This window comes from Diuraphis noxia, unplaced genomic scaffold (genome assembly GCF_037042655.1).
Source record: "Diuraphis noxia isolate RWA-SAM2 unplaced genomic scaffold, SU_Dnox_SAM2 contig0002, whole genome shotgun sequence".
NCBI classification, from domain to species: Eukaryota; Metazoa; Arthropoda; class Insecta; order Hemiptera; family Aphididae; genus Diuraphis; species Diuraphis noxia.
Window position 1 is genome coordinate 23,890,440 of NW_028301712.1, and position 27,700 is coordinate 23,918,139.

At 29.5% G+C, this 27,700-nt stretch overlaps 1 protein-coding gene across 1 annotated transcript; it reads right to left on the reverse strand.

The window, feature by feature from the left end:
* Nucleotides 1-308: 308 nt before the first annotated feature.
* LOC107171902 (uncharacterized) lies at nucleotides 309-27,151 on the reverse strand. Its single transcript, XM_089219379.1, has 7 exons — nucleotides 27,099-27,151; nucleotides 23,080-23,335; nucleotides 9,939-10,165; nucleotides 9,130-9,302; nucleotides 7,758-7,941; nucleotides 4,331-4,516; nucleotides 309-741 (listed from the first exon to the last, which is right to left on the reverse strand). Exons 1-7 carry the CDS (start codon nucleotides 27,115-27,117, stop codon nucleotides 536-538), a joined length of 1,251 nt encoding a protein of 416 aa, XP_089075505.1. The 5' UTR covers nucleotides 27,118-27,151; the 3' UTR covers nucleotides 309-535.
* Nucleotides 27,152-27,700: the final 549 nt, after the last annotated feature.

Consider the following 27,700-nt stretch of genomic DNA (forward strand, 5'->3'; position numbering starts at 1 on the left):
CAAGGCGCATTAGTAAATTCAACGAGACACCTAAAGGATTTTAATTTATATATATAACGACTTGGTAGTTGGCATAATCAGCTATACAATGATTTGTTGCTTGATGATAGGTTGGTTAGCTACGTACCTTTTGGAACATCAGCAATAGTTTAAATTTTATAAGCTTTCATGCCAAACTCAATCGATTGCTTGTAAAATATCTAAAAAAAACATAAAAGCTATACAATTGGTTTTAATGAGAATAGATCAACCTAAAAACATAATAATAAATAAATATTATTACAGTTTTATTTATATAAAATTTATTTTTTTACACGATGAATAATAAATTTTGTATTGTTTCGATATTGTAATAATTTTTTTTTATTTAATCTATAAAATAACAATAAATCATTTTGCCATATTAACACGGTTACAAGTCAACATAATCTTAAGCACATTCAAAATAAATAAAAAAACAAATTTTATGAACAAAACAATGATAATAATCAATAATAATAATAATAATAATAGGTAATAATTTATCAATAAATGTTTATGATTGGTGTTCTTCTAGCTGTAATGAGCTAGTGTCATCAGATATATTGTTACAAAAATATGATGCTTGCATTGAGTACAACCGATCAATAGGATTTGAACCACATCGGATAACAGTCTCCTGTGATACGAAACCACCATAAATGTGTTTAGGTAACATAATGTCTGGTGTTATGTAATTTGGTTCTTGGCGGTTGTTCAAGTCTAAAAAAAAATGATTTATGAAGTTAAAGTATAATAATATAACAATATAGACAGGTACTAGCAAAGTTGTAAGACTATGCAACTATGGGAGTTAGGTAATCAACTCAATCGTTAATAGTAGTAAGGTTAACTTTTTTCCCATTTAATTTTATCTATAAAATGCATGATGGTTATTGGTTAGTTATAATAACAATACTGTCAGTCAGATGAAGGATTAGCTAAGGTTTAAGGAGTCGGGGTTATCGACATAAATAAGTAAAACTGAAAAATATTTATACAACTTAATAAAATAAGTATCTAAGTAAAATTATTGTGGTTTGTGTAACAGATACTGAAAAAAAAATATTATAGCAAAACATGATTGGTATCAAACCTTTTTTGGTTCATATCATAAAAAATCAAAACACTGGAGAAATGATTTAATTATCGATTTATCAGTATAATTATTGATAATTATTTATGTCTTTCATAAATTATTGTCGTTTAATAACCGTGAAAAATAATAATAAACATTTTACTGTAAAAAATAATAATAAAATTCAAATATTTAATAAGAATAAATATTTGAAAGGTGAAACTTTTTAGTATACGGCACGCTTTATACGTCTAAATAGAATATTGGTAAGTTTAATTTTGATATTATTTATTTCCAAAGATATAGGTAATTATCAATCAGCAAATGAAAATTCTTCCGAAAATATAAAAAGTGAAATAAGATCTGTACTCAAATATTTAAAAGCACAAGGAAATCAAACACTATAGGTACCTAACAAATATATTTCATTTCAAACAGCCAATGAAATTTGATCGATCATCACAAATATTATTGGAGAACTTGATGAAAAGTTATTCAAGACAGGTATAATTTTTTTTTTATGGTTAGGGCTTCGACAACTGAGGTCATTAGCCTGGGGAACTATAGGGGAAGGTACTGTAAGGTTACAGGTATAATTGTCTGATACAGTATAACATAAAAAAAGTTAAGTTATTTTAAAAACAAAAACTTAGTACCTATCAAAAACAAAATCTGAGTTTTAAATTTTAATTACTAAAAGTTAAAGTTTTACATACTACCTAATACAAATATATATCCTTTCAACACCAATGTCTTATATAATAAAACACTAACAACGCGAACGTTGTCCGATAAATGGGGATTTAATAAAATGTTATAAACTTATAACAGCTACCTAGGTGCTCAAATGGCAAACAATATTACACAACATAGATACATCACATTTAGTTTATATACAACTCGGATAGTTTAATAATACAACATTAGTACCGACTAATTACTTACTAGTTATGACTTATCTATGACAGTGTAGAGTTAGGTACGTCAATAATTTAATAATTTGAATTTAATTTTGGTTACATTATTATTATTATCTAACATTAAATGTTTATAAACATTTGTTATTAATTCGCGTTGTTTGAACGTGTAGGTAATTAAAAAAAATGCTTCAGAATATACTCAAATACGTAATATTGTACTAAAAAATAATTTGAAAATATTTCTCAAATAGTATTATAAATAATTTATAATACATATACTTTAATTTTGAATAATAATTAAATTAATTTAACAAGATTAAAGATGTTTTAAGTATTTAAAAAAAAATCTTCGTACTCAAATTCTATTTGCAAGTCTACGCTTAATAGACAGACTTTGGTTTATCAAAATTATTAAATAAAAATAAGCAGATTAGATAATAGTTAAATTTTGTTTTATATATTTATGAGTGTAACGTATTAACGTCTATAATTTTGAAGTAGAATAAAGTCTATATATTAAATCAGCTAATATTAAGAACTCTAAAGTATCTATTTTGTTACGAATAATCCTATTTTAGTAATTAACCTTTAACTTTATGATTTTCTTTGTTGTCTTTACAATCTTTAAATAGTTCATAAAACCATGGAAGGTTGTTGGAAAAATGGTAAAATAAATAAATATGTTTGCATTTTTTGAGTAAAAATTGTGGATTTAAGTTATTCAATTCATATAATTCATGCAATAAATGACACAATTTATAAATATTTAAATTATTTAATACTGTAAAATAGTGTAAATTTATCTTTTAAAAGACTAACTATATGTCCCATCGTATATACATTTGGAAACATAAATCATACCTATAGTTTATTCCTATCTATAAAAACGGTTTAAAGGCAATAATAATTTAGGAAAAAATATGACAAAACCCGTATTCCACGCCACTGGCTTGCAGCTGAGGAAAATAAACAAACGTCATTGTTACGTCTATATTATTTGTATAAGCTAGAACTCATCATTGGCGTGCAGACTTCGAGGAAACGAGGTGACGCGCGCGCACGCCTGTGTGTGTGTGTGTGTGTGTGTGTGAGTGGAGGTCACACCGCAGGAAGTCCCCGCGGGCGTTAATACGCGCGTTTATTATTTTCTTCTCTTGGCAAAATGATCGGAGACTACGTCGGATGGAGAGGGTGTGGTAGCATCGGGGAGTGTACGCGTGTCACCCACCCGCGTCTTTATTGGTCCCTATCACCCCTCGTCTCCTTCTACGGGCTACGTTTCCCCCTCTACAAATCCCTTTGACAGCTATAAAACCGGTGGCGCGGGGACGAGGGATTATCCCCCCTGTTCGTATATAGCCTTCGATCACAGCGGGCGCGGGTTTAATATTAAATTCTTCAGACTAGGACGGGCATTATATAGGGAAGTGTGGGGTGGGGTTAAGGGTTTTGTATGGGAACCATTACAAATAACGCGGGAGCTTTAAGACGCCAGTGCATGTTGGGGAGAGGAGAATCTTCAGGGGAAAGTCGTTTCTTCCTTTTTTCCCCCTTTTTCTTTTCTCTTTTTTTCTCCCTTTACTCTATACGCGTACTCCCCTTCAGCTAAATGCTTTCTTGGTCTTGGCTTTTATATTTGAAACTGAAAGAGCCGAAGGGGAAATTCAGTAAGTGTATACTGTATACTGTATATATATAGCATCAGGGCAACGAATATATACCCCCAAGACCGAATTGTCGATATGACTTTCGTCGAAGAATACCTACCATTTATTTATATTAATTATATTATAGTTATAAATATATACAAGGATATAACGTATATAATATTATTAATATATACTAACTACCTATATGTTATTTTTGTTCATTCAACATTTACAACCATAAATCCCAATTTATTTTAATCTGAAATTCGTATGACTCATCAGTCATTATTAGTAATTGTTTGATTTTATATTTTAGAATCAATGCATGTAGAATGAAAGTAAATTATGTGGTACAACAACTCCAATATTAATATTAATTATTTATATAGAACATATTATATTATGTTATTATGTACTTTCTTAAGAGTTTTAAATGTTATTTAAATTTATAGACTAAGTTAGTTTGGTAAATTATAAGGTGAAGTGTATGTTATAAAATTGATTAAGTAGGTACCTTTAACTATAATAATAATTTGTAATCGACAAAATAATTTCAATTGATTTCAATTAAACAAATATGACAAACTTAAAGTTTAAGCCAACATTCCCTAATTACAAATTGATTTTAAAATGCATTTGTCAATATCATAAATAATTAAACTTACCTTGACCAAATAAACCAAAAGGCTGTTGTTGTAAAAACGATGGCATGGAATCTTGTTTTACAATTGCAGGTGATTGGTGTCGTATGTGAAAAGGCTTATGCATTTGTAGCTGAGTTTGCCGGTGAGATTCTTGTTGTTGAGCCGTTTCGAACCTTCCTGATACACCGTCCTCGCAACCATCAGAACCTAAACAATTAAGTATTTTATGAAAAAAGTGCATACATCGCATATATATGTCTTTTAAAAGTACCAAAAATGAATTCCAATTTTAAATAATAAAACATAGTAAACATAGTATACCTAGGAAATATATTATTTTGTAGAATTTAAATAAGAGGATTATTCATTCTGTGCAATTAATAATTATATATATTTTTTAATTCCACGGATGGATTTTTATTTTGTCACCAAAGTAGTAAATATTAAAAATGAAAACTAGCTATTTATTATAAATGTATACACGATAAACAAAAACAAAAATATGGAATTTGACGATGTGATACATGATACGTGAATACGTGATACATGCTTTGCAGACTGATAGTAATGCTAAAAAGGATATTGTCAGCGCAGTATTTGTTTTCTCTTTCAGACTCAAGTGCAACACAGATCAAACACATCCACATAAAATTGTTTTTTTGTGATTTTTGAGTAATTTTAGAGGAAAGTCACTTATTACAAAACTGAGCGTTTGACATATTGGTTTTAAATATCAATGTTATTTGACTTTAAAAATTAAAAATAAATTTTGTTTGTTAAAATGGATATTTAATTGCTTTGATACAATTAGACTAGTCGATATTGGTAATATCATTAACTCAAAAATATAAATATTATTCTCTATAATGTTTGTTACAGGTGATTTTACTTCAAGACACCTTAAAATATTTTTAAAAAATGCGTTTTGTTTATGTTGTACATGCTAGAGAGAGAAAACAAACAATATACTGATGGCTGATCCTTTTAACAAAATTATTGTGCTAATTTATTAAGGTTAAGGTTAAGAAGTGATGTAGACCCGTGGTAGTTAGATTCCGGTCTTCATGGTTCGCACAACACGATCTACCTATGTAAGCAAGTTTTTCATTTGTACTCATTCATGTTGTCAGATAATCCGACGTGATGGCTAACATAGGGACAGTGGTATTCTGTGATTTAAACAACATGTATTAAATAGGTCAGGTTTGGTTATTGTTACACATTTTTGGTTAACCTATATCGCACGCATGGACATAGGGTAGAAACTTTAATAAGAAAGGGTGGATAATATATAGATATATCATATATACTTCATTATGATTTATGACCAGTGCATTGGCCATTTAAATGTGGTCACACGCGTAAAAAACATTGAAAAAAGTCACTTAAACAAAAATAATACAATTTACTTTAAAAAATATATTTTATGCGATTGTTCCGTAAGTTATTTTTTTAGAATTATATCATTTTTTAAATTCATTTAATTACTAAAATACACCAAGGCAGTTTGATCGAAATTCATAAATTTATTAAAACTTAAAAGTAATTTTTATTTTAAATCTATGAGAAACATACATACTACGAATTTTAGATATCCTATTTTTATACTCTTATGGGAATTTCAAATTCGTAACTTCAAATTTATCTATCGTTGTTATGTCTTTTGCCATGTACTATTTTCCTAATTTAATTTTAGTTTTAACTTTTAAATATGCGTACACATTAATATTTTCGATAAGATTATTATACTATACGACCTAGATAACTATTAAATACATCGTGCCATAATATGTTTATATAAGCCTCGTAAGCAACATGAATTAAAATCTAACGACAACATGTTTTGCTTCAGTCAATTACATGATAAGATGTTTGTATGTCAGTACATTTAATTACTGATCAAATTATATTTGAAGAACCTGCGAGCATAAATCAACAGGATTAGATACATACATTTTCATGATCATACATCATATTATGTATCTATACGTTAGAATAATAATCATAGGCGTGCTCAGGCCTCTTTTTCAGGGTATGCAAAAGACTGCCACTGGCGTGCCCTAAAAGTTATTTTAAGAATGTAAAACACTTACACAATACACAAATGTTGAAAAGTCTTACTGTTTAATTAAAAAAATATTGTAACGTCATATACTATGACAAAATATAAAAAGTATGTATTACACAAATACTTGATAGTTAATAAAATAATAATTAATAACTAGATATTTCAATTTACTAATAGCACCCGGCCATAGGTATACGTCAGACGGAAGTTAGCATAACAATCGCCCTATTATGATTTTAATACGTGAATCAAACGTTGTCACTGCCGTTAGTCTGATATCATTTCTATCATTTTTTTAAATAATTTTTTATCATTATAAATATTTTAATATAGGTACGTACTAATTATTTTTCTTGTGCATAAAAGGTTTTTTTCTTGTGTCGATTTTCAAAGAGCTTCAGGGTATGCAGCTGCATACCCTGCATACCCCCTGCGCACGCCTATGGTTCTTATATTATATTATATTATATTATTAATAATACGTAATATTTTATTTAATATCACTCTGTTTACCTACAACTTTCAAAATATAAATGTTTTAGATTATTGAAACCTTATACAATTTAGTTACACAAACAATTATCGTCATTATAAATGCATTCAAATTTATAACTATAAACCGAGCAATTAAATTTAAAAACCATCTGCAGCATTTTAAAATTATCTAGGTAACTAAAAATTATAAATCTTTATGACTGAAAATTTTTACACTTGTTATTTGCTTTTAATCGATATTATTGATGTATTATTTTATAAATATATATTTGACGAATTTATAATTGTTTTCAATTATTTTATTTTGGGAAAAATTATCAAGTATAATATACGAGATAATATTAATAATATTATATATTATAATATTCGTAGATAATATTCATGTGGTGACCTAACTTGGAACGATAAAATTTGGTTTATTTTTTATATGTTAGTAAATGAAGGAAACCAATAAATTGATAGTTGAAAATAAATACGGGATTGGGGTAGGAGGTTTCTTCGGCCTGCAAATCGACAGAGGGTGGAGCATCTTGGTTTCCTTGGTAACACGTACGACCCTTGTCTTATAGTTCACGGTAGTAGTGGAAAGTGGAATAACATCAGCACTAAATTCCACATACATACCTAGAATTTTCATTTGGGATATTTTGAAAATTTAAAATTTCAAGTGTTTGAAAAACTCATAGAATACACAACACACATGATATTATTATGTGTTCATGTATACGCGTCACTATCACAGTATTTAATCAACATTTCGACCATAAGGTCGATGTCTAATAAATTAACTATTATAATATTTATAGATAGGTAGGTACTTATAAATATATAAACATAACAGGTACTAGTGTAAAGGTTAATAATATATAATATTACGAAACTTACTATATTGCTCGTCTTTTATAGCTGATTGAAGTAGTCCACTCGAACTACAAGAATTACCACTTTCAGCTCCACTACAATTATTATTTCCATTAGTATTATTTGATGTGGTGACTAAACTGTTACTATTAAGTTTTGCTTTTTTTTGGATCTTTTTCATTTTTGCTCTTTGATTTTGAAACCAAACCTAAAAAACAAATAATTGATTTTGAAATACTTGAACGTATTCAAAACTAAACTAAATCAATTTAGTTTTCTTGACACATCATGAAACACAATTTAATTTTTCCATCTGGTGTATCAGGGCCTAAAATTTTGCGAGGTAACAAATATGAAACATGAAGTAACAAATTAAAAACTATTAAGTCTATTATATTTTAAAATATTTAACAATTGGAATTAGGTGTGCAGTAACAAAGTTTGTGAAATTTAGGCACTGTGCAGGTAGGTACCTACCTAAAAAATTAGTTGGTACAGATTTAGTTAAATAAATTGCTAATATTCAATAGGTAATCGAATGATAAATTAATATTATATGGATTAATAATAATAAAAAAATAATTAATATTAAAATGTAAAACACAATACGTACCTATATGACTTATAACTATTTTTAAACTGTCTTATATTTATTTGATTAAAAAGTTAGATTTAAATTCATATTTTCTATTTACGATAGTTAGCACTCAAAACTGAACAATTTGGGTAATTTCTTAAGAACAATTGACAACATATAAAATACTTGCATTAATCTTGAAATTTAAATTTTCACTGTGTGTATAATTTAGAAAACTATAGTGATATATTTTGTAGAATTTTGTAATGCTATTTTAATACATATTATTGATAACAAAAATGGTACTTATATATTTCAAAACAACTAACATTTATAGAAACAAAAATACAAAAAAATAACTGAAATATATTCAAATCGATTTTCCAATAACTACTCAATATAACCTAACCTATACAAACTCTAATATTAGGTATGTGCCTATGTATGTATGTATGTATGTATGAATAATAGTCAAGTGTAATATTATATTACGATAGGTGAATGATTCTTTTCGCAAAATTAGTTCTAAATGTATTTGGTTTTCTGTCCTCTACACTTTATTTACACATAATTAAAGTTTTGCTAACCTTAATAATAGATAGACGTACGAATTCATCAAAAATCAAGAAAATAAGATATATTATATTATGATTGTTTGACCTAATGATGACTAATTCAAAATACAAACACCGTTTCCAAACGATTAATCACAGCGAACGAGGGAGTAAAAAATTCGAGTGTCTAATACATACATCACATTTATCCCAGTTTCTTATTTTTATATTTGACGTAGATACTTTATCACATGTAAAGACAAACCTGGACAATGCGAACACTTAAGCCTGTATCGTGCGCAAGACTTTCTCTAACTTTTCTACACGGTTTTGGGCTTAGTTCAAATGATGTTTTGAACGCCCGTCGTTGTTGGGTAGTAAGTATCGTTCTGGGACGCTTAGGTCCACGGCGACCATCGTGGTTATAACTCCAATCTCCTGTAATCATATTTCATATAAACAAATGTAGTAAGAGGTTTGAAACATTTAAGCCATTATAGAGACCCTATAACTATAAATTTCAAAAAATTGTGATTTCTTGTACAGAAAGATCCTTATTCATTACATAAAGTATAGTGTTCGACTATAAGGACCTAGTATTTTATCTATTTTAATATTCCAAATAAAAAAATTAATTCTAATTTTATTTGTTAATAATATTAAGTCAAAATTATGTAATTCAAAGAACAGGTTTTTATTTAGAGCATTATTTTGATAGTATAATAAAAACAACGTGAATAGATTATCAAAGATTATGGTATAATTAAAATTTTTAATTTCAAATCATTCAACTAATGTCTTTCATAATAACAGAGGTGCTAGGTTTTGAAAATATTATGGAGGGGGGCTCTCTACAAAAATCTACACTTTTTCTCTGTTATTAATTTCGAAATAAACTTTATCTCATTTGTCAATTAAATTGTTATGAATAAAATTAGTATTTTTAGGGCGTTTTACAATTTGAGAACCGTGGGGGGCTCTAAATTATCATTCTCGTGGGAAGGGGGCTGGAGCCTCCAAGCCCCCCTATATACGGCACTCCTACTTAATGGGAAATAAAAAAAATTAACAAACCTGTGTTTCGATTGATTTCGTCTCGCATCATGTTCACCTCTTTCTCATAATCTGGACGACAAAATAACTGAGAATGCTTGATTACGTACTGATCACCAGTGCATAGACGTATACCGCACACTACACAGACAAAACACTGTTCATGAAAAACGCACTCGCCTGCTCGCATTACCAATTCACCAGCAGCAATATGATCACCACAACTACCACAACTACGATATACACACCTAGAACGAAAATTAAATTAATATGATTTATATTTTATAATAACAATGAATATAGTTATTCGACTTTTGTTGACGTTTGTCTACTGAGAAGTTTTGGCTATGTCTATGAACATCGGTTTGTTTTATTGGTCCATAATTTAAAAAAAAAAAAATCACTTCGCAATAAATAAAACCAAAATAAATCTTTATTAGCTAACGTATAGAGCCTTAAAAGGTCATTTATTATATGGTTTTAATAAACCTTTAAAGGAGAAAATATTGTAGTTTAAATTAATTTAGAACTTAGATAGGTAGCTCATTGGTATATAAAAAAAAAATTTTTGGATGTTTGATTTATGATTTGTTTAATATTATTTGAAAATGAATACATAGATCCTTTTTTGTTATAAAGTTTTCGAAATTCAATAAGCCCCTTAAGATAGTAAGTACAATATTTTTAATAACGAGTAAAACATTTGATTTTATACAGTTAATAATATCTTCATGGCTATATTTATTTTAAAATGATTTTAATATTTTGCGTTCGAGAATACAAACAACTGGGTTCTTCTCAAACAAAGAATATAATATTGCGTATCTTTGAACAAGCATACTTATACTGAACATACTCAAAATGGTTGATTATTTTTTTACATTATCATTTTCCGTTAAACTTTTGAATTTCTTGGTATCAGTTCAATGCATGACACTAAATAAATTAAATATTGCATATAGAATAAGTTATTATGTGAGATGTCGGGTATGAGTGGGCATTGAGAGCGATTGTTTTATGATTTATTTGAAAATAATAGGTATCTGAGATTTTCGTCAAATTCAATCGAGTAGTTTTTGAGTATAAAAGCTATACATTTGGTTTTAAAATATAATTTGCGGCGAAACACCTTCAGTCAAACACATCATATGCTTCTGCCGTGAACACAACGATGCTAGAGTCAACCTCAAACTAGCTGACAATCTCTACGAAGCTCTTGGTCCTGACCCCGACAACACTCAGAAGATATTTACCTTTTTAAAATTATCTAAATTATATAACCTAATCTAAACACACCTTCACACCCCAAGCTTGAATTGTATAAATATTAAATATCCCTCCTTTTATTACCATATGTTAAATTTAACTTCAGCCAATAATCTTTGTTGTTGCGGCTTAATTTTAAATAAAAAAAAAAAAAAAAAAAATATAATTTCTTTAATCAAAGATTGATGCATGCTTGTACCTAATCTACTAGATTGACCGATGGCAATAGTTTCTGTACAAGTACTATACTGATTTCAACTATGACAATATTATAATTTTCAACCAACGGCAACCAATATAGTAGGTATACACAAAAAATTTAATTACTAGTCTAATAAATGTTTAAAAAAATAAATTTCCACCGTGAATCTCGAAATCTCTGTTTGAGGATCTCGTTAAAATGCGAATTTTGAAAAAATCTTTCTTATTAGGTCTTTATACATGATAAAACAAAACTACTGACCAAAGAACATAATATTCACAACTTCATGATTACGGTTATAGCCTTATAGGTGATAATGAATCAGTCGGGGTAAATTCTTACATACGTATATGTATATGTTACCGCCAATATATACAATTTGGGCATTTTATGCAATGCCCGGGCGTTTTATACATTGTCCGGACATTTTATACAATGCCCTTCGTATATTGGGTAATATAGATAACGGATGAGATGATTTAATGAAATATGATAAATTCGTAAAACATAGTTAAGATAAAGTCAAATTATTATATGTCACTGGTTTGTCTGTTCTTATGGTATTTTTACAATGGGGATGTCCGCTATTGTCCGTATATTATCTATATTATACCTATGCGTGATATAATATACCTATTATAACTATATTTCGATTTGAAATGGAACCGGATATTTGGGGGACGAGGTGGCCGAGTTAGGTAGAATCGTGAATATCTTTTTTGTTTATCTATTTTTTAAATGGGTATAAAAATAATAAATACGTTTGATTCTAATTTCATGTTTTCATAAATTATGGTATAATGAGCTGAAGAAATTACTTTATACATATTATGTAAAGAATCTATCTGTATTTACGTAACAAAATTAATAATTAATAATTATATTTTGAAAGAATAACAGAATAGTCCAATGTAAATTAAAACATTTAAAACTTTGCTTATAAAATTATTACAAACGTAATAAACTAATAACAGTGTTTATACACATTATAATAATGCAACACCGCGTCGGCTGTGGCTCAGTCGGACCGGGTTCGATCCTCGCCATCGGGTGACATTTTTCTCCGGGCAAGTCACGGTGTCCGGAGAACAAGTGCCGCCATCCCCCACTCCGGGGCATGGCAGAAACCTACGGGTGCCCCAATAGAAATTTTGCCAAATAGGCGTCCGAACTAGGCCTTCATGACTACTCCCGGACATAGCGCCGGAAAAAAAAATAATAACTATATTTACTGATTTATAAATTATATTATATGTAAATTTATATCAAAATGTCACGGAAGCAGTACATGCGGTAATAAGTGATAATAAAATCTAAAAAACTTATTATATTTTCTAATAATATAAATACATGTCATTATTTATTAAATCATCTCATCCGTTATCTATCTTGCCCAATATACGAAGGGAATTATATAAAATGTCCAGACAATGTATAAAATGCCCGGGCATTGTATTTTATAAGATGTCCAAATTGTATACTTTGCCCGTAACATTTAATTATTACATATAAATAGATAATGATAACATTGATAACTAATGATAGAAATAATTAATAAATAAACGATTGCAGAATAATGCATAAATACATGCAGGCATAAAATAAATTTGGTTGAATTCAAGAAATTTGTATCGAAAAAAGGCACTGATACTTGAGATATTTTTTCTAAAGTTTTAATAACACAATTTATCAATAGGTATATCAACAATGGGTAGGTACCTATGTTTGCCAAACATTGTTCTATATTTCATCTACAAAATACATATAGCAATATATGTATATTTTCCAGTAATGTAGCATATATATATAATATACCGAAATTTCATTTCCCAAACTATTATTTTTTACTGCACACACATTTCCTATTTGTTTAACCTCAAGCTGCTTTAGGCTTATCATAATTATATGTGTGTGTGTACGTATACTGCACACACACACACACACACACACACACACGCACACAAACATATATATATATATATAAAAGCATGTGTACCGCATGTGTGTATGTATACATAAAAGTTATGTCGTTTGATAGGCTTTGCAGAGAGCTACAAACATATACCAAGTATAAAATATACATACTACATATTGCATATAAATACAAATATGTACCTATACACATATACACGCGCGAACGAATACATAGGACTAGCGGGGCTGTAGAGCTATAAAAACAAACCGCCTAATAGACGTATTTATATATATGTGTGTACATATATCGGTGGAAGGGGTCCCAAAAAGCAGTCAAAAGTATAGTCGGTGCAACATATTGTTTTTATACATCGCATCATCACGGATCCCTCCCCCTTCATCCGCTCGACGACACTTGCATTATATTTATACGACGTGACGTTTTCACGGTTGTTACGGTAACGGTGGGGGCGACCCATGGAGAGAGAAGGACAATATGTTACAAACAAGTTCTATACTGTCATCCCTCTTTTTTCCCCTCCGATCTGAGGGCACAAATCGCTGTGACCGTCTAATATCTGCACCTGCTCACCCCCTACTTCTTTTTTTCGGTGACGTAAGACGTATGCGTGCACGTGTTACCGCAAAATTCAAGAATAAAATAAAAACGATTTATTTGCACACTCAAACCTATACGTGGGTGTGTGTGAGTGTGTGTGTTATATTTCTATTTTTTCTTTATGATTTTATCACCGAAACAAACGGCTCCTCCCTTTTTAAGACCGTAAAGAAAAGAGACCGAAAACTTTTAGCCACAAACTGTGCCCGCCAATAAAATAAAAATAAAAGAAAAGAAAAACTATCAACGCAGCATGTTTTTTTTATATTGACAGTTAGGTTAAACCACCCCACACTCACAGATAAATTATTATATTTATTTATATATATTATAAATTTTTTAATTTTGTAATTTCCTAGGAAATTCATGACTATAATAAAAATAGGACCTCGATTACCGAACTACGATATTAGCGTACAGAACACCTGTTATCCGAATTTTAACATTTAAGGTTATATATTAATAAATATAAAATGTAGGTAATTCTGATATAATAATAAATACCTAATACATAATAATATATAATATTTTATATAATTGTATGTTAAAAGACCTTTTTTCCTTTATCTAAATTTTTACATTTCAAAACTAAGTGCGATCCAATTAATTTAGATAACCGAATTTATACTGTAATTTAATATTTGGATAGGGAGCACAAAAATATAAAAGCTTCTAAAGTTAAATCAAGCAAATATTTACCTATATGATAAATATTGTCAACTTCCTGCAAAATTGTTCAAAACCAAATCAATAGGAAACTGGAAATGACTTATGAATTTATAACTAACGTGATCTGCTTAATTTAATTATATCGCGACCTATAAATACATTTTTAAGATTTCATTCTCATTTTTGAAAGGATGATCCGTTGTTACATTATATTTCTAACCATGAATCCTGAATAGTTTAGGTCCAATATTCTGATCAATTAAAATGTATATGTATAATATTTTACAAATTTACAACTACCTAATAAACATGTAAACTAATAAATGTAGCAATTTATGTATGTCAAAAAAATACTGATTTTACGATGAATCAAAAATAAATATATTATTATATATGTATATTGTAGATTATATTTTAAAATATACATATATGTATATTGTTTTTTAATACCTATAGACAAACTAAATAACAACAAAATATATTTTTCTAGCTATACATATTACAATTTATGGGTATTAAACAAAAACATACATTACGTGAATAATAAACAAAATATGATTTTCAAACAAACTTCATATAGGTGCCTACTTCCACCATTTTATATAATATTTTATATATATTATTGAATGTTAGTAATTATCAATATTATTATTTAACTCTATTATACATCATTGTATATTACGGCACATTTTTCTGTTTTCCGTGTAAAATTAATTTTGAAAAAAAAATATTTGCTGCAGTTATAATATATTATCATGTATAGATACACCTATATGTATACATAGTATAGTATATAGTACAAACAGTGGCCAATGTAAACGTGTTTAATGAAATTCATACAGCACCCTAGACGTCGAAAGGTCGTATTTATTAATTCGCGTTACGTCAAAAAAGGGGTGAAATTCATACGAATCTCAATACAGTATATTATTTATGCGCACATATACCCTCCGCGTATGGTTCTACGTAATACGCGCGCGACTGTACCTCTCTGTCTTCCTCTAATGGCAATTCAATGATTATAAATGCTCGCTAGCTATTCCCTGTCAGCCGTTTATTAGCATAAAATATATATATCACCACCGTATATGTGTGTATACATTTTTTCCTTACTTTATTCCCCCTACGCATATATCGTTCGATAGTAAAATAATAAAAAAAAAAAAAAAAAAAAAAATGAAAAACAATGAGTTCTGCGGTAGCCGAATGTATTGTGACGACAGAGAGGGAGGAGAACGTGACTTCGATTGCGGGAATCCATTCATATATTTATATATACATTTTTATCGCTCCCTAACTATTTATAGGGATTGAAAAAACACGTGTTTCCCGCAAGGAGGGTTGACGGGGGCGTTCGCGGACACTGTATGTAGGTATATATATATATATATATATATTATGGTAGTGCTACGTCATCGAAACGCAATTCATGGAATTACAGCGTGTAATTGCGTAATTGATCGTTTTTGGATTGACGTTAACGAGACGGCAGACAAACTGGCCGATTGGTTAGGGATCTAAATATTCGACCCATTGATCTGTTAACTAAAATTCCTAAATCTAAGTTTTAAACAAATATTTTACAATACATTGTTTGAAATATAGATCATAAATCATATCTTACGTTGAAACAATAATTTTACGTAAGTATACAATTATACCTAAACCCTAAACACCAAACACCTATATTAAAAAAAGATACAAATTAACGTTATGGAATTGTACACAAGAAAGTCAGCCACTATAAATGGAAGAGTTTTGTGTTTAACATAAACAATATATTTTTTAATTAATCTTCATACCAAATAAAATAAAGTTACAGTAAATTGTATTGTTTTTAAATTTTTACTCTCAGCCTAAAAATTAGTAGGTGAAACCAGAAACCACTAATTCAACAATAATTCAAGTGCACGTAATCAGAATTAATTATGTAATTATCTATACACATAGCATAATAATGTATATTATAAAAAAATGTATAGGCACAATTTTGATTTAAAATACGTAACTATAGTTAACTAAATTTATAAAATTTAAGATGTGTGTAATAGTGTGTATAATAAGATCCATTTCTATTCGTATAAAAATCAGTTAATTAGTACATAATATTATCATCATTCATCATCAATTATAAATTAAGGCGCATGCATGCGAGTATGCAACCACTATAAGATTTCTACGTATAGATAGGTATTGCAAATTTTCAACTCATTCTTCCATAAATTAAAATCATAAAATGTATACATAATATGTCGAAAGAATAATAAAATATTTTCAAAAATATTCATTTCAATTATTTTAATATACTTCCGTTATTATATTGTGTATAGAATACATATCTAAAGTATGTATTACAGGTAGATACGTTTTAGAGTATATTCAAAATATGATTAATGACCGAAAATATAAACACCATCCATTTAATGACATAGAGTATTACAACAACCTATGAAAACGTTCGAAACATTACCAAAATGAGCAAGCGAATTGAACAAACATGTAAAAAGTTTTAAGTCATATTTCATGACGCGTAGACATTCAAGAATGATGATGTTTTCCGTTAAAAAATGCAATGATTTATTTTTGTTTCTCTGAATGCCAGAATATTACAATAAATGTAGCGGAGCTGTTAGTTTTTTGTAAGTGCAACTATTAAGTCAAACAAATTCATTGTTTTAATAGCGAAAAAATATTTTTTAAATAATAAATGATAATTTTAATGACTAAAATTATGGCAGGTGCACAAGGGGACACTAGGAATTATTAGTACCAGGTTTAAAAGCCCACACGTGATTTGGATTTTGAATTTGTTTATAAAAAATTGTTTTAATAATTATCTACAAAAAAATATATGAGTAAATAATAAATTTCCATTATGAAATGCAATTATATATATATATAAGTAATTATATTCATATATATTATTAAGACTTATATATAGATATTAATAGTTACAATAGTAAATTTTTATGGCAATTATAATAATATATAAGAAAACACAATAATAATATAATATATGTTTTTTTAAATGTTAATCAATAAAATATGTTTGTGAGGTCGTTTACTTAATTAAATGAAAATGTAGTATTAAGCCCCCTCCTCTACCAGGATTCTCCCCCAAAGGATATGTGAAACATTTATTTTTGTAGTCCTTACTTCAAACATAATGTGCACAATGCACATACGTGGAACTTTTTGAGTGTTCCTTACAAAAAGGTGTTAACAGAAAAGGATAATAAGTTGTGTGCCAAAATTGTTCTGATATATCAGATATTAAATGAGAAGAAAATAGTAATATTAAATATTAACTTAACATCCATATTTTAAGATTTTCTATTAATATATAAATCTAAGTTTTATTAGTAATTACGACTTTGAACACTCATAAAAGTACATTAATTATTAACAACATATTATATTAATGGTCGCAATACTTCGATGACGATGAAACTTTATAATGGAGTAGTTATAGTTTGATTCATTTAACTAATAGGTAAAGACATTATTACATTTTAATATTCATCGGTTTCAGCTTGGATAGTTAGCCTACAATTTTCAGTAATAAGAGAGTTATACGGTAGTTGTATTAATGTGAGTGGGTCTAGGTTTTGATGGCATTTTGAACTAATAGCATCACATACAAGCCTTTGTGGATACGTGGAGTGTATGATTTGAAACATATAGAATGATGCTTCAGTAATTACTAATTTTGCAGTAGAATTTAGATTCCTGTTTGAATACAGTTAAATGTTTCGAGTGTTTGGCTGATTTCCAAACAAATGAAACTAACTAAAAATAAAACGCATAATTGTAAAACCAATACATTCCATACGCTTCAGAACAATTTCAAATAAAAAATATACTCATGGATTGAATACGTATTTATTATACCTGCTGCTATTATAGTAAATAATAATACATAATACTATTATGTTATATCTTATATACATTATACATATATATAATAATGATGCAAAAATTATTTATGTATTTTTCGTTATAGATATTAGATAACGATAAAGTTATAACTATTATAAGTTACAGTTATGTTTTTGATTTTTAACATTTTTAAACTTCAGATTTTTAAATTCTTTTTCAAATAAAAACCAACCTTTTGTATCTACTTCAAAATTGAAATTATTAAGGCTAACAGAGTCTTCTTTTTTTTAAGGGGCGAAAATTCTGTCAATTTCTAATTACGTTGCATTGTGGAAATAATAGCTGTGCTGAAAAATAAAATAAATTTATTTTAACTATAAAAAAAATACAATCATACCTTACTCGTAGGTAAGACAGTTTGATCTTGCCTTATTTTTTGGGGGAAGAAGTAAAATTTATCAGGCATTATTGGATTCTAAGTTTTTAATTAACTTTAAATATCGCCAGCAAAATAAAATTCAAAATACTCTAAACATCTTGATACATAGATATTTATTGCATCGTCCGAAGATAGAGTAAATAATATAAAACATAAAATAGGTTTTTTTTTTCATTCAGAATCCAATCTGACCTGCATAATATATTCATCTTCCACAAAAATTTAAAAAAAAACACAATTATCGGAATATTACTATGAGGCGTCTGTGAGAGTTGATAGCTCTTCCTGTGAAGCAAGCTTTTGTACTTAATATACGTCGCCCATCTGCCCGTTATCCATAAGTAGATGATATTTTTTAGTACGGGTTCATGTAGAATGTATATATATATATATATATATATATATAAGTTTTAAACGAAATTGATTTTAATATTTTCTAAGATATAGAAATACCTACAACTTAACATGTATTATCAGGGGCCCACAAGGGGAGAGGGTCAGAAGGAACCGTGGTACTGAGACCCAGAGTTTCAAATATCACTTCAATTATATACATATATTAGAAAAATGTCCAGAGCCCAAATTTAGTTTTGTACCAGGGCCAAAAATATGATATGGGGGGGGGGGGGGGGGGAGGGCTGTGTATTATAACCGATTATTCGATTACTCTTTAGTAATGGTTTTACAACACAGATTATAAAATTTTTTTTAATTTTCGGGGCAAATTTTTCTCGGGCTGCGGCAATTATTCGTGTCTCATCTCTCACGTTTTGTCATCCAGTCCTACAGACGAGACGGTTAACATAATGATATAACATAATATTTTATCGCGAAACATGAGGTGATATTATTTTCGACCGCGGCTACATCCAAATCCGTGGGCGTGACAGTCTATTATCGCGAGGGGTGTGCGTGTGGGGGTAATGTATAATATAAATTTAGTCGTATTATTTTGTGACCCGGCGACCACATCCGCGCTGCGCTGTTTTATTTATATATATACAAAATAAAACCGTATATATAATTAATACACATCGTCACCCCGTCGTCGTCGCCGTCGCCGTCATCTGCGGTGGCGTATATAGTTGCAACGACGACGACGACGTAAATGAAGTCAGCGCGGTCGTAAATTTAATAAACGCGATCTGGGACGGCGGCGGTGGCGACGACGATGCGGCGACGAGGTATTAGTAGCGCCACGAGGCCCACCCGGAAGCCGACCACGCCGACGCCACGCGCTAGCCATAAACGTCGTGCCGACCTAACGCCCTTAACGACATCATCGGCGGCGTGTGCGTGCGCGATTTCGGGTCCTTCGCGCCTGCGAATCAATCGCACATAATATTAAACCACCGGCACATGACACGGTGACGCGTCGTAGTCGTCGTTTTATGATGGGTTTATATACGACGTATATATATAATAGTAATAAAATTATAGTGGCGAACAGGAGGAACCGTTTCTGCCGGATCCCCGTCACGGTTATTACGATTATTCTTTATAATTCGTGTGTGTTAAATGCAAAATACATTAATAATATTATAATATTATGCCACCGCGTAATCGATAATTATATGATAATATATAATTATTACCGGCTAATATTACGCGCACATTATATATCCGGCGGCGGTTTAGTGCAGGCGGTCGCGGATATATGATGCACGTCGAGCCACCCCCAACTCGTCTGGCCAAGCCAAATTCAATTTGATTCTTGTTATTTTCGGGTAGGTTAACTTACTTGCAATTTCGCAATTATTTACAAATGTCATTGCTAGGTATTATACCTACATTTTACATTACCATTTTATTTTATATATACCACAACATATATATTGCTTAAAAATTACTTTTGGCGGAAACGGGAATCGTACCTTTTTCGTTTTTGGCGGAAACGGGCTATGGCGGAAACGGCCAATATTATTTTGGCGGAAACGGGTAACTCCCACTGGATCGCATCACTCAGGGTTACCATGGGACATATTATGTCTATATATTGTCGTTTACTTTTGAAAAGGTCGATAGATAGTTTTATTTCCAACGATAATATATTTTATATATCGAAAGAGGAAAAGTATTAAAGCACAGATCATTTATTTTTTGGTTGACCTAATTTTGTAATTCTTGTACTTTTCTATTATACTTTCTGCTCTTTATTATTTTTCTAAATGTTGTTATTACGACCACATCGAAACAGGATTTCTGACATTTTGTCGTTTAAATTTTATTTTTTAAAACATTCAACGAGTACAATTACTCAACATCACTTCCAACATGTTAAATTAGCCCAAATTTTTTATCCATTGAATTTTCCAGGTATTTTTGTTAAACTATCCTTAACAGATAACACAAATTATTATTATATTATACCAAACGACTAACGACAACCAAAAACAGTACTATACTATTGTCAACTGAAAAACATAATATTTTAAAATCATTAGGAATGCGAATTTAAAAATAATTTGATTTTCGACGCTTATAGGCTATATATTATCACTGGATGCAAAATTATAAGAAGCTGTCGCTTGAATTCAGCAATAGATATTTTTTTTTAATAATCTTATTAAACACGACATTGAATTTCCAATGCGTTAATGTTTTCCTATTCGTTCTTAAGTTATTCCTTCAATGCCATATATTATAGGCCCCAGTAATTTTTATATCTGTAAAGTTTTTGACGTAGCAATGTTCTGCATGAACAAAAGCTATAATACCGGCACAATACAGAATTATATCATCGCAATCGTAATCAACATTTAAGAGTTGTATATAAATAGGTTAGGTTAGATTTATGTTTGAAATTTAAAATCCCAGAGTATAATAGTATCTATATAAGATGAATTTTACAGTGCACTAGTGCAGTGAAAAGCCGTGATGGATATTATTATTTACGTGTTGTATTTGTAATATATATATGATCGAGCCGGTGAGCCGGATGTTATATATAATTATTATATATACTACCTAGTATCATATTTGAGCGGGCCGCACAAAGCGGGCAGAACTAAAGCGATTTTTTTTTTAATATGACGTATATAATATATGTAGATAATATTATACAAACGTATTTTTCAAATGAAAAAAAATAACAAAACAATAATTTAGGCAAAATGCAGTTGGTGTGCGATGGTTAGCGGGCGAGGGAGTGTATTCACCAGCTCCTGCCCTCTGGTGATAGTACGCACGCTGGTTGAAGTCCATCGATTTGTGCCAAACTGTCGCAAGTGTTTGCCCTATACTATCGGACGTAAGGTTAGGTTATACAGCGCAATACACATCATGTAATATACGCATATACATGTATATTATTATATTATCATCATTATGATAAAATATAGTAATCCAGATATATGGTCTGATCAAGAATGAACTACAATAAGGTTCAGAACGGACCAGTGACCTAGTTTACTAAGTTTTCGGGACTGTTCGTAAAATAGGAGTGCCAACAACTAGGTTGGACTTTGAATAAAATATAGAGATTTGTTCATTAGTTTCTAACGCATTTAAAATAATAAACATAAAATTTAGATTAACATTTTAACACATAGCACATAGGTATATTATACAGTAGTAAATAATAATTATAAAATTAACATTTTTAAATCCACTGTTTTGATTTATACCTGATGTTGTTTGATACTTTGGTATTTGTCTTTTTAAAACTTAAAGCGAAAATAATTTCAGAAAATAATTTTCTATAAATATTTAGTTTGATAATATTTTCTTCAGCCTAGCTATATACCTAAGCAAATATTAAATCAATCATTTTTTTTTTCAAATTAGTTAAGTACTATTACTTGTTTTATTTAAGAGATTAAAAAATAAGTTGGAATTATAGACACTACATTTAAAATTATCCTGTGCTCTTGACATTTGAAATTTTATTTTATTTGCAGGACTAGGGTTTTATTTTCAGAGATTTTATTATTAAATTATTATTTTCGAATTATTATTATTATTTACATTTTAAATCTTTATAATTATGTTTAATTACATATCTCAATATTTTTTTAGTAAGGATACCTAGGACCTAGTATCGATAAATACAGTTCTGAATGTGTTATAGTTTTTAAAAATCAATATTTATGATTAACAACACTATTTACTCCGAAAATCGATTTTTTTATTTTTTTTTTTAAAGCACCGAAGTCTTTTTTTATTTTCTACTCACTTGTCGTAATCCTGACGGCAGTATAATTTTGCGTTCCACACAAAACAGGACCGATCTAGCTTCAACCCACATGTGGTGCATTTAAGGCACCGTTCGTGATAAGATCGACCGGATACACGCATAATATACCTATCTGCAATTGTGCACTCACATTTAGCACACACGGTAGACACTCCCGGCGGTTCTAACGGATCGTCTCCGTAAATTGGTTCCATTTTCATTTTGACTACGTCTAAAGCTGTCTTCATCTCGATTCCTTTGAAAAACGTACAAAAATACTGATATATAAATATACAACAGTAATAACTAATAAATAATATCTTCAGTTAAGTAAATTTCCAAAAACTTAGTAAAGACGAGTAAGTAAGTCTAGTTACTTACATTTTTTTAATCATAATAAATATTTTAGGTATGTCCTTGGTATGAAGAGCATAATATCACAGTGGGCACCTTCACTTGAATAAGACTATTGTTAGAAAAATAAAAAATTCTATAAAGTGAGGCCCCAATTGAACATTTGATACATCATAGTTTAGAATTTGTATGTGATGCTTTTGGTTCGAGCTGACAATATTGATAAAATATTTTATTATATTAATGATCATCGTCATCGTAATAGAAAATGTATTCAACTATGTTTGAACACACGTGCAGCATACGATATACACGTGCAGCGATCTCCCCATGTAATCCTTTAATTCAGATGTCTACCCTTTGTGCATTTCATATGTGACTTGATTAATTCCACGATAGACTATATAGTCCATATATAGATGATGAGTTACCCTTCTTACTATGATTGACATATTTTATTAAGTCTTTGAAAAGTTTGTAAATAAAAATTTTTAAAATTCAAGTTGCACTCAATAATTAATTTCAAAATAAATTGTTGGGTTCAGTATTATTTTGATGATATATTGTCTCACTTTTCAATGTAATAATTGTAGTACAGTCATGTAAAATCTAAATATTAAACATTGACCGTTACTACAATATTACTGATTAGTGTTTATGTCATATTCTAGGTAAACAAGTAAATTCATAAATTCAAGCCCACTTTCCAGCATGACTTGCTCATTAACAAAATATATTAATACTCAATAGAATTGGCATATGGTATATTTGCATGTCTTTTTATTTGAGCTTGCCCACGTTCAGTATATATTTCCAATGTCCACACATTATAAATTATATATTATATATAAATATATAATTTACTATTTATTATATTTATTTATTACGTATATATGCGGTAGAAATGTTGACAAACGCCCAAACATTCTTAATGTCGATTTGTCACATTCACAAATAAGTTTTTCTATACTTAATTTAAATTAATTTTTAGGGCATTTTTAAATTTGTAGAAAATTTTCCATAATTTATTTATTGTAACTCTTAAATATTTACCAATTATAGATCAAATGTGCATTTTTATCGTGTGAATACAGAAATTTTTTCTTTATTACCTAAGTACGATCAGTCGTCATGTGCCTATTTGACTATAGGTCATAAGTTTTTTGTTTAAAGAAGTCCATTATCCTACTAACGAGAATCATAACAGATATAGTTATAAATTAAATTTTAATGAAACTGAATGAATAGGTATCTATTTTATTATTATGTTAAATAAATAAAACGATAATATAATGTTTACAATGCAATAAATAATTTTATCAACGCATTTTCGCATTTTTTTTTTCAGAACATTTTTAGTGATTTTTTGGTGTTAATATTCCATCCCTATTTATTACACTTCAGTTACAGCTATTAGGTATCTAATTTTATTTAACACATTTTAATGCATTCTTTAAAACTGTAAATTATATAGGTTTCCAGGTTGGATAGACAATTATTACAATATTCAAATTTATTGTACCTATATCTATATTATCCTAATATACCTTAAAATGTATGTAGAATGAATTATCTTACGTAATACATAAAATTATGTAATACTTTATTATAATATAGGAAGTATTTATTAGGTTAGGCTGATTTGACTAAATCGTTCATTACTATTGTAATATCGTTAAATAGATTTTATATTTTATATCAACAGACTAAGCAGTAAGCACTAAAACAGTGGTATAGTCATGATTTTGTTCTGGGGAGAGGAGGATATATCATTTATTTGATATGTATGATACTATGATCGGAGATAGATATAATTTGAGAGCCTATATAGATAAGGATGTGGTGGATTATATCCATGATTATAATTTATAAATAATTTAGGTAATTTTATAATCTTATAATCATATATCAAGTATAACTCAATGCATTTAACATTTTTAAATAATGGCTTTGGCAGATCTATCCCCATCATTCCTCTCATAACTAATAGCGTTTTTCACCACACTGCACTGACTGCACCAGTACATATATTTATGTTCCATCTGCAAGATTAATGTGCACCGAGTGGACTTTTTTATGTTTCACCTAGCTCTTGGAGCTCGTGCGCATTATCATTATCATGATAAGTACTGCAATACCCATTAAATATTTTATTATCTTTATATATCAGTAATAAGTATAGATTTTATGTTTCATCTACATTTGCACCAGTCCGTGTTGGGACGATTATCAGTAAACTGTACCAGTTCTACCTTGGTGCAATAGTGCGGTGTGGTGGAAAACACTATAAGCCACTGCTAATATCATACCAATTATGCAGATTAATACAACAAGTCATGATTAAAATAAATAAACTAAAAAAATAATATTTTCATAAACATTTAAAAAGCAATTTACAGAATTTGGGGTTCAAAAATTCAAAAACCCACACCCTCCAACATCAACAACTATTAAGAACATGACTTATGTGTATATGTAACTATTTATTATTATTACCTTCATATTATTTTTATTTTATTTTAATTATTAACAATATAAAATAAGAACCTTAGTCCAAAATTTTTCAATTAATAATCTAGGTCCTAACGTAGGTATATTATATTATTTTTTTATTTCCCTTACACTTACACGTGCTTAATATGATTAATGGACACCCCCCCCCCCCCATTACCACACTTAATAAATCCTTAGAACCTATTGGTAACTAAAATGTTAATTTTTTAAAACGGGGTCTTATATTTTGGGCGTCACTGTTTTTGGCCAAAACGTACCCTACCCTTTTCGGCCAGTACCTATAGTTTTACATATTATTAGCTTATAGTTGCATATATTAACGATTAATTTTTGTTTGAAAAATTTTACTTTTTTTATAGTTTGCACTCTTCAATGTAATTTAATTTTGTTCATAGTTGATTTTTTGGAAATAACGATAGGTTACCTAACCAGTACCTATTATTCCTTGTAAGTTGTTTGATATAATATAAAACACGACCCAATCAGTTATAGTGTAGTATCAAAATGTTTTGCAATGATTTTATATCGGACTATTCTTATGACAAAAAATTTAAAAAATGCTGTAATTACTTAACTTTTAATGAACGCATATTTTTTTATCAAAATTATTATTATGTAGGTATTATAAGATTACATTAATTTTTATTCAACTATTGTATTAGGAAACCATAACTCTCAACATATTCATAAATGCATAGTTTATTGGTATTGTAAGACTAAATTAATTTTTATTCGATTAATTTAATATTTTATAACAGTTTATTGCCAATCGTTTTATTTTATTATTTTTTACATAGTTATAGATAATAATGTTAATAAAAAAAACTACTGGCCAAAAAGGGACCGATATTATTGGCCGAAAAGAGAAGGGTACATTTTGTTCGAAAAGGGGATCGCGACCCCCAGGTTGAGTTAAGTCTGGCCTAACCTATATACTATAGCCTACATCTCTACACATAAACCTAAGCATTTTGTCTCATTTTCTACATTATATTCTATGCCTTTAACCACACTGACACTACACACACGCGCACATTGGTATACAAATATAATAATATGTGGTTTGTGTTATATACTTATATATATATTAGGAATAGACATATTAATATATTATTATCATAATATTCATAGCGTTTTGATTATGCGCTTACCTTTTGTTCGGCGCGTCATCCGCTGTGCAGACGTCGGCGGCGGAGGTGGCGCGACGATGTAAACAAACGAAAGCCAGTATCAAATAGTGGGCATTATGACATGTTAGCGGGGATAGAGAGCAGACGTACGCTGTACGCGATTGTAAAATGTACCGCGGTATAGCGGAGAACGACTTGACGCGGCCGATGCACACGCGGGGTGCAAAGGGATTTCGGTGCGTGACTTCGGTGTGTGGGGCGTGTCCGATCTGAGTGACGGGGAGGAGCCAAATTATTTTGGAACGCAGCCGCTGGAAAGAAGGACTATATTGCAGATACTCTGCAGCACGCCACCTCCTCGTACGCCTTCACCTTCGCTGCTCCGACTCACTCCTTCCCTGCCTGCCCCCCACCCCGTCATCAACCCTACCACACCATCTGACGACCATCGTGACAAGGGACCCTCATAAGGCTTGAACATGAAGCAAAGAAAATATCAAAGTATACGGATGACGGAATATATACTGTATAGACGATACTGCTGCAGCCTAGCAAACCGAACTCTCCTGTATATTAAATAGGTATTAATAATAATTTGCTCAAACCTCATCGGAGTCTCAAAT

Coding starts and splice junctions, on each gene's coding strand:
- LOC107171902 (XM_089219379.1), bottom strand. Junction 7,942..9,129: donor TAAGTGTTCGCATTGTCCAG/GTTTGTCTTTAC, acceptor TTTGTTTTTTAG/GTTTGGTTTCAAAATCAAAG. Junction 4,517..7,757: donor TATAAAAGACGAGCAATATA/GTAAGTTTCGTA, acceptor TTAATTGTTTAG/GTTCTGATGGTTGCGAGGAC.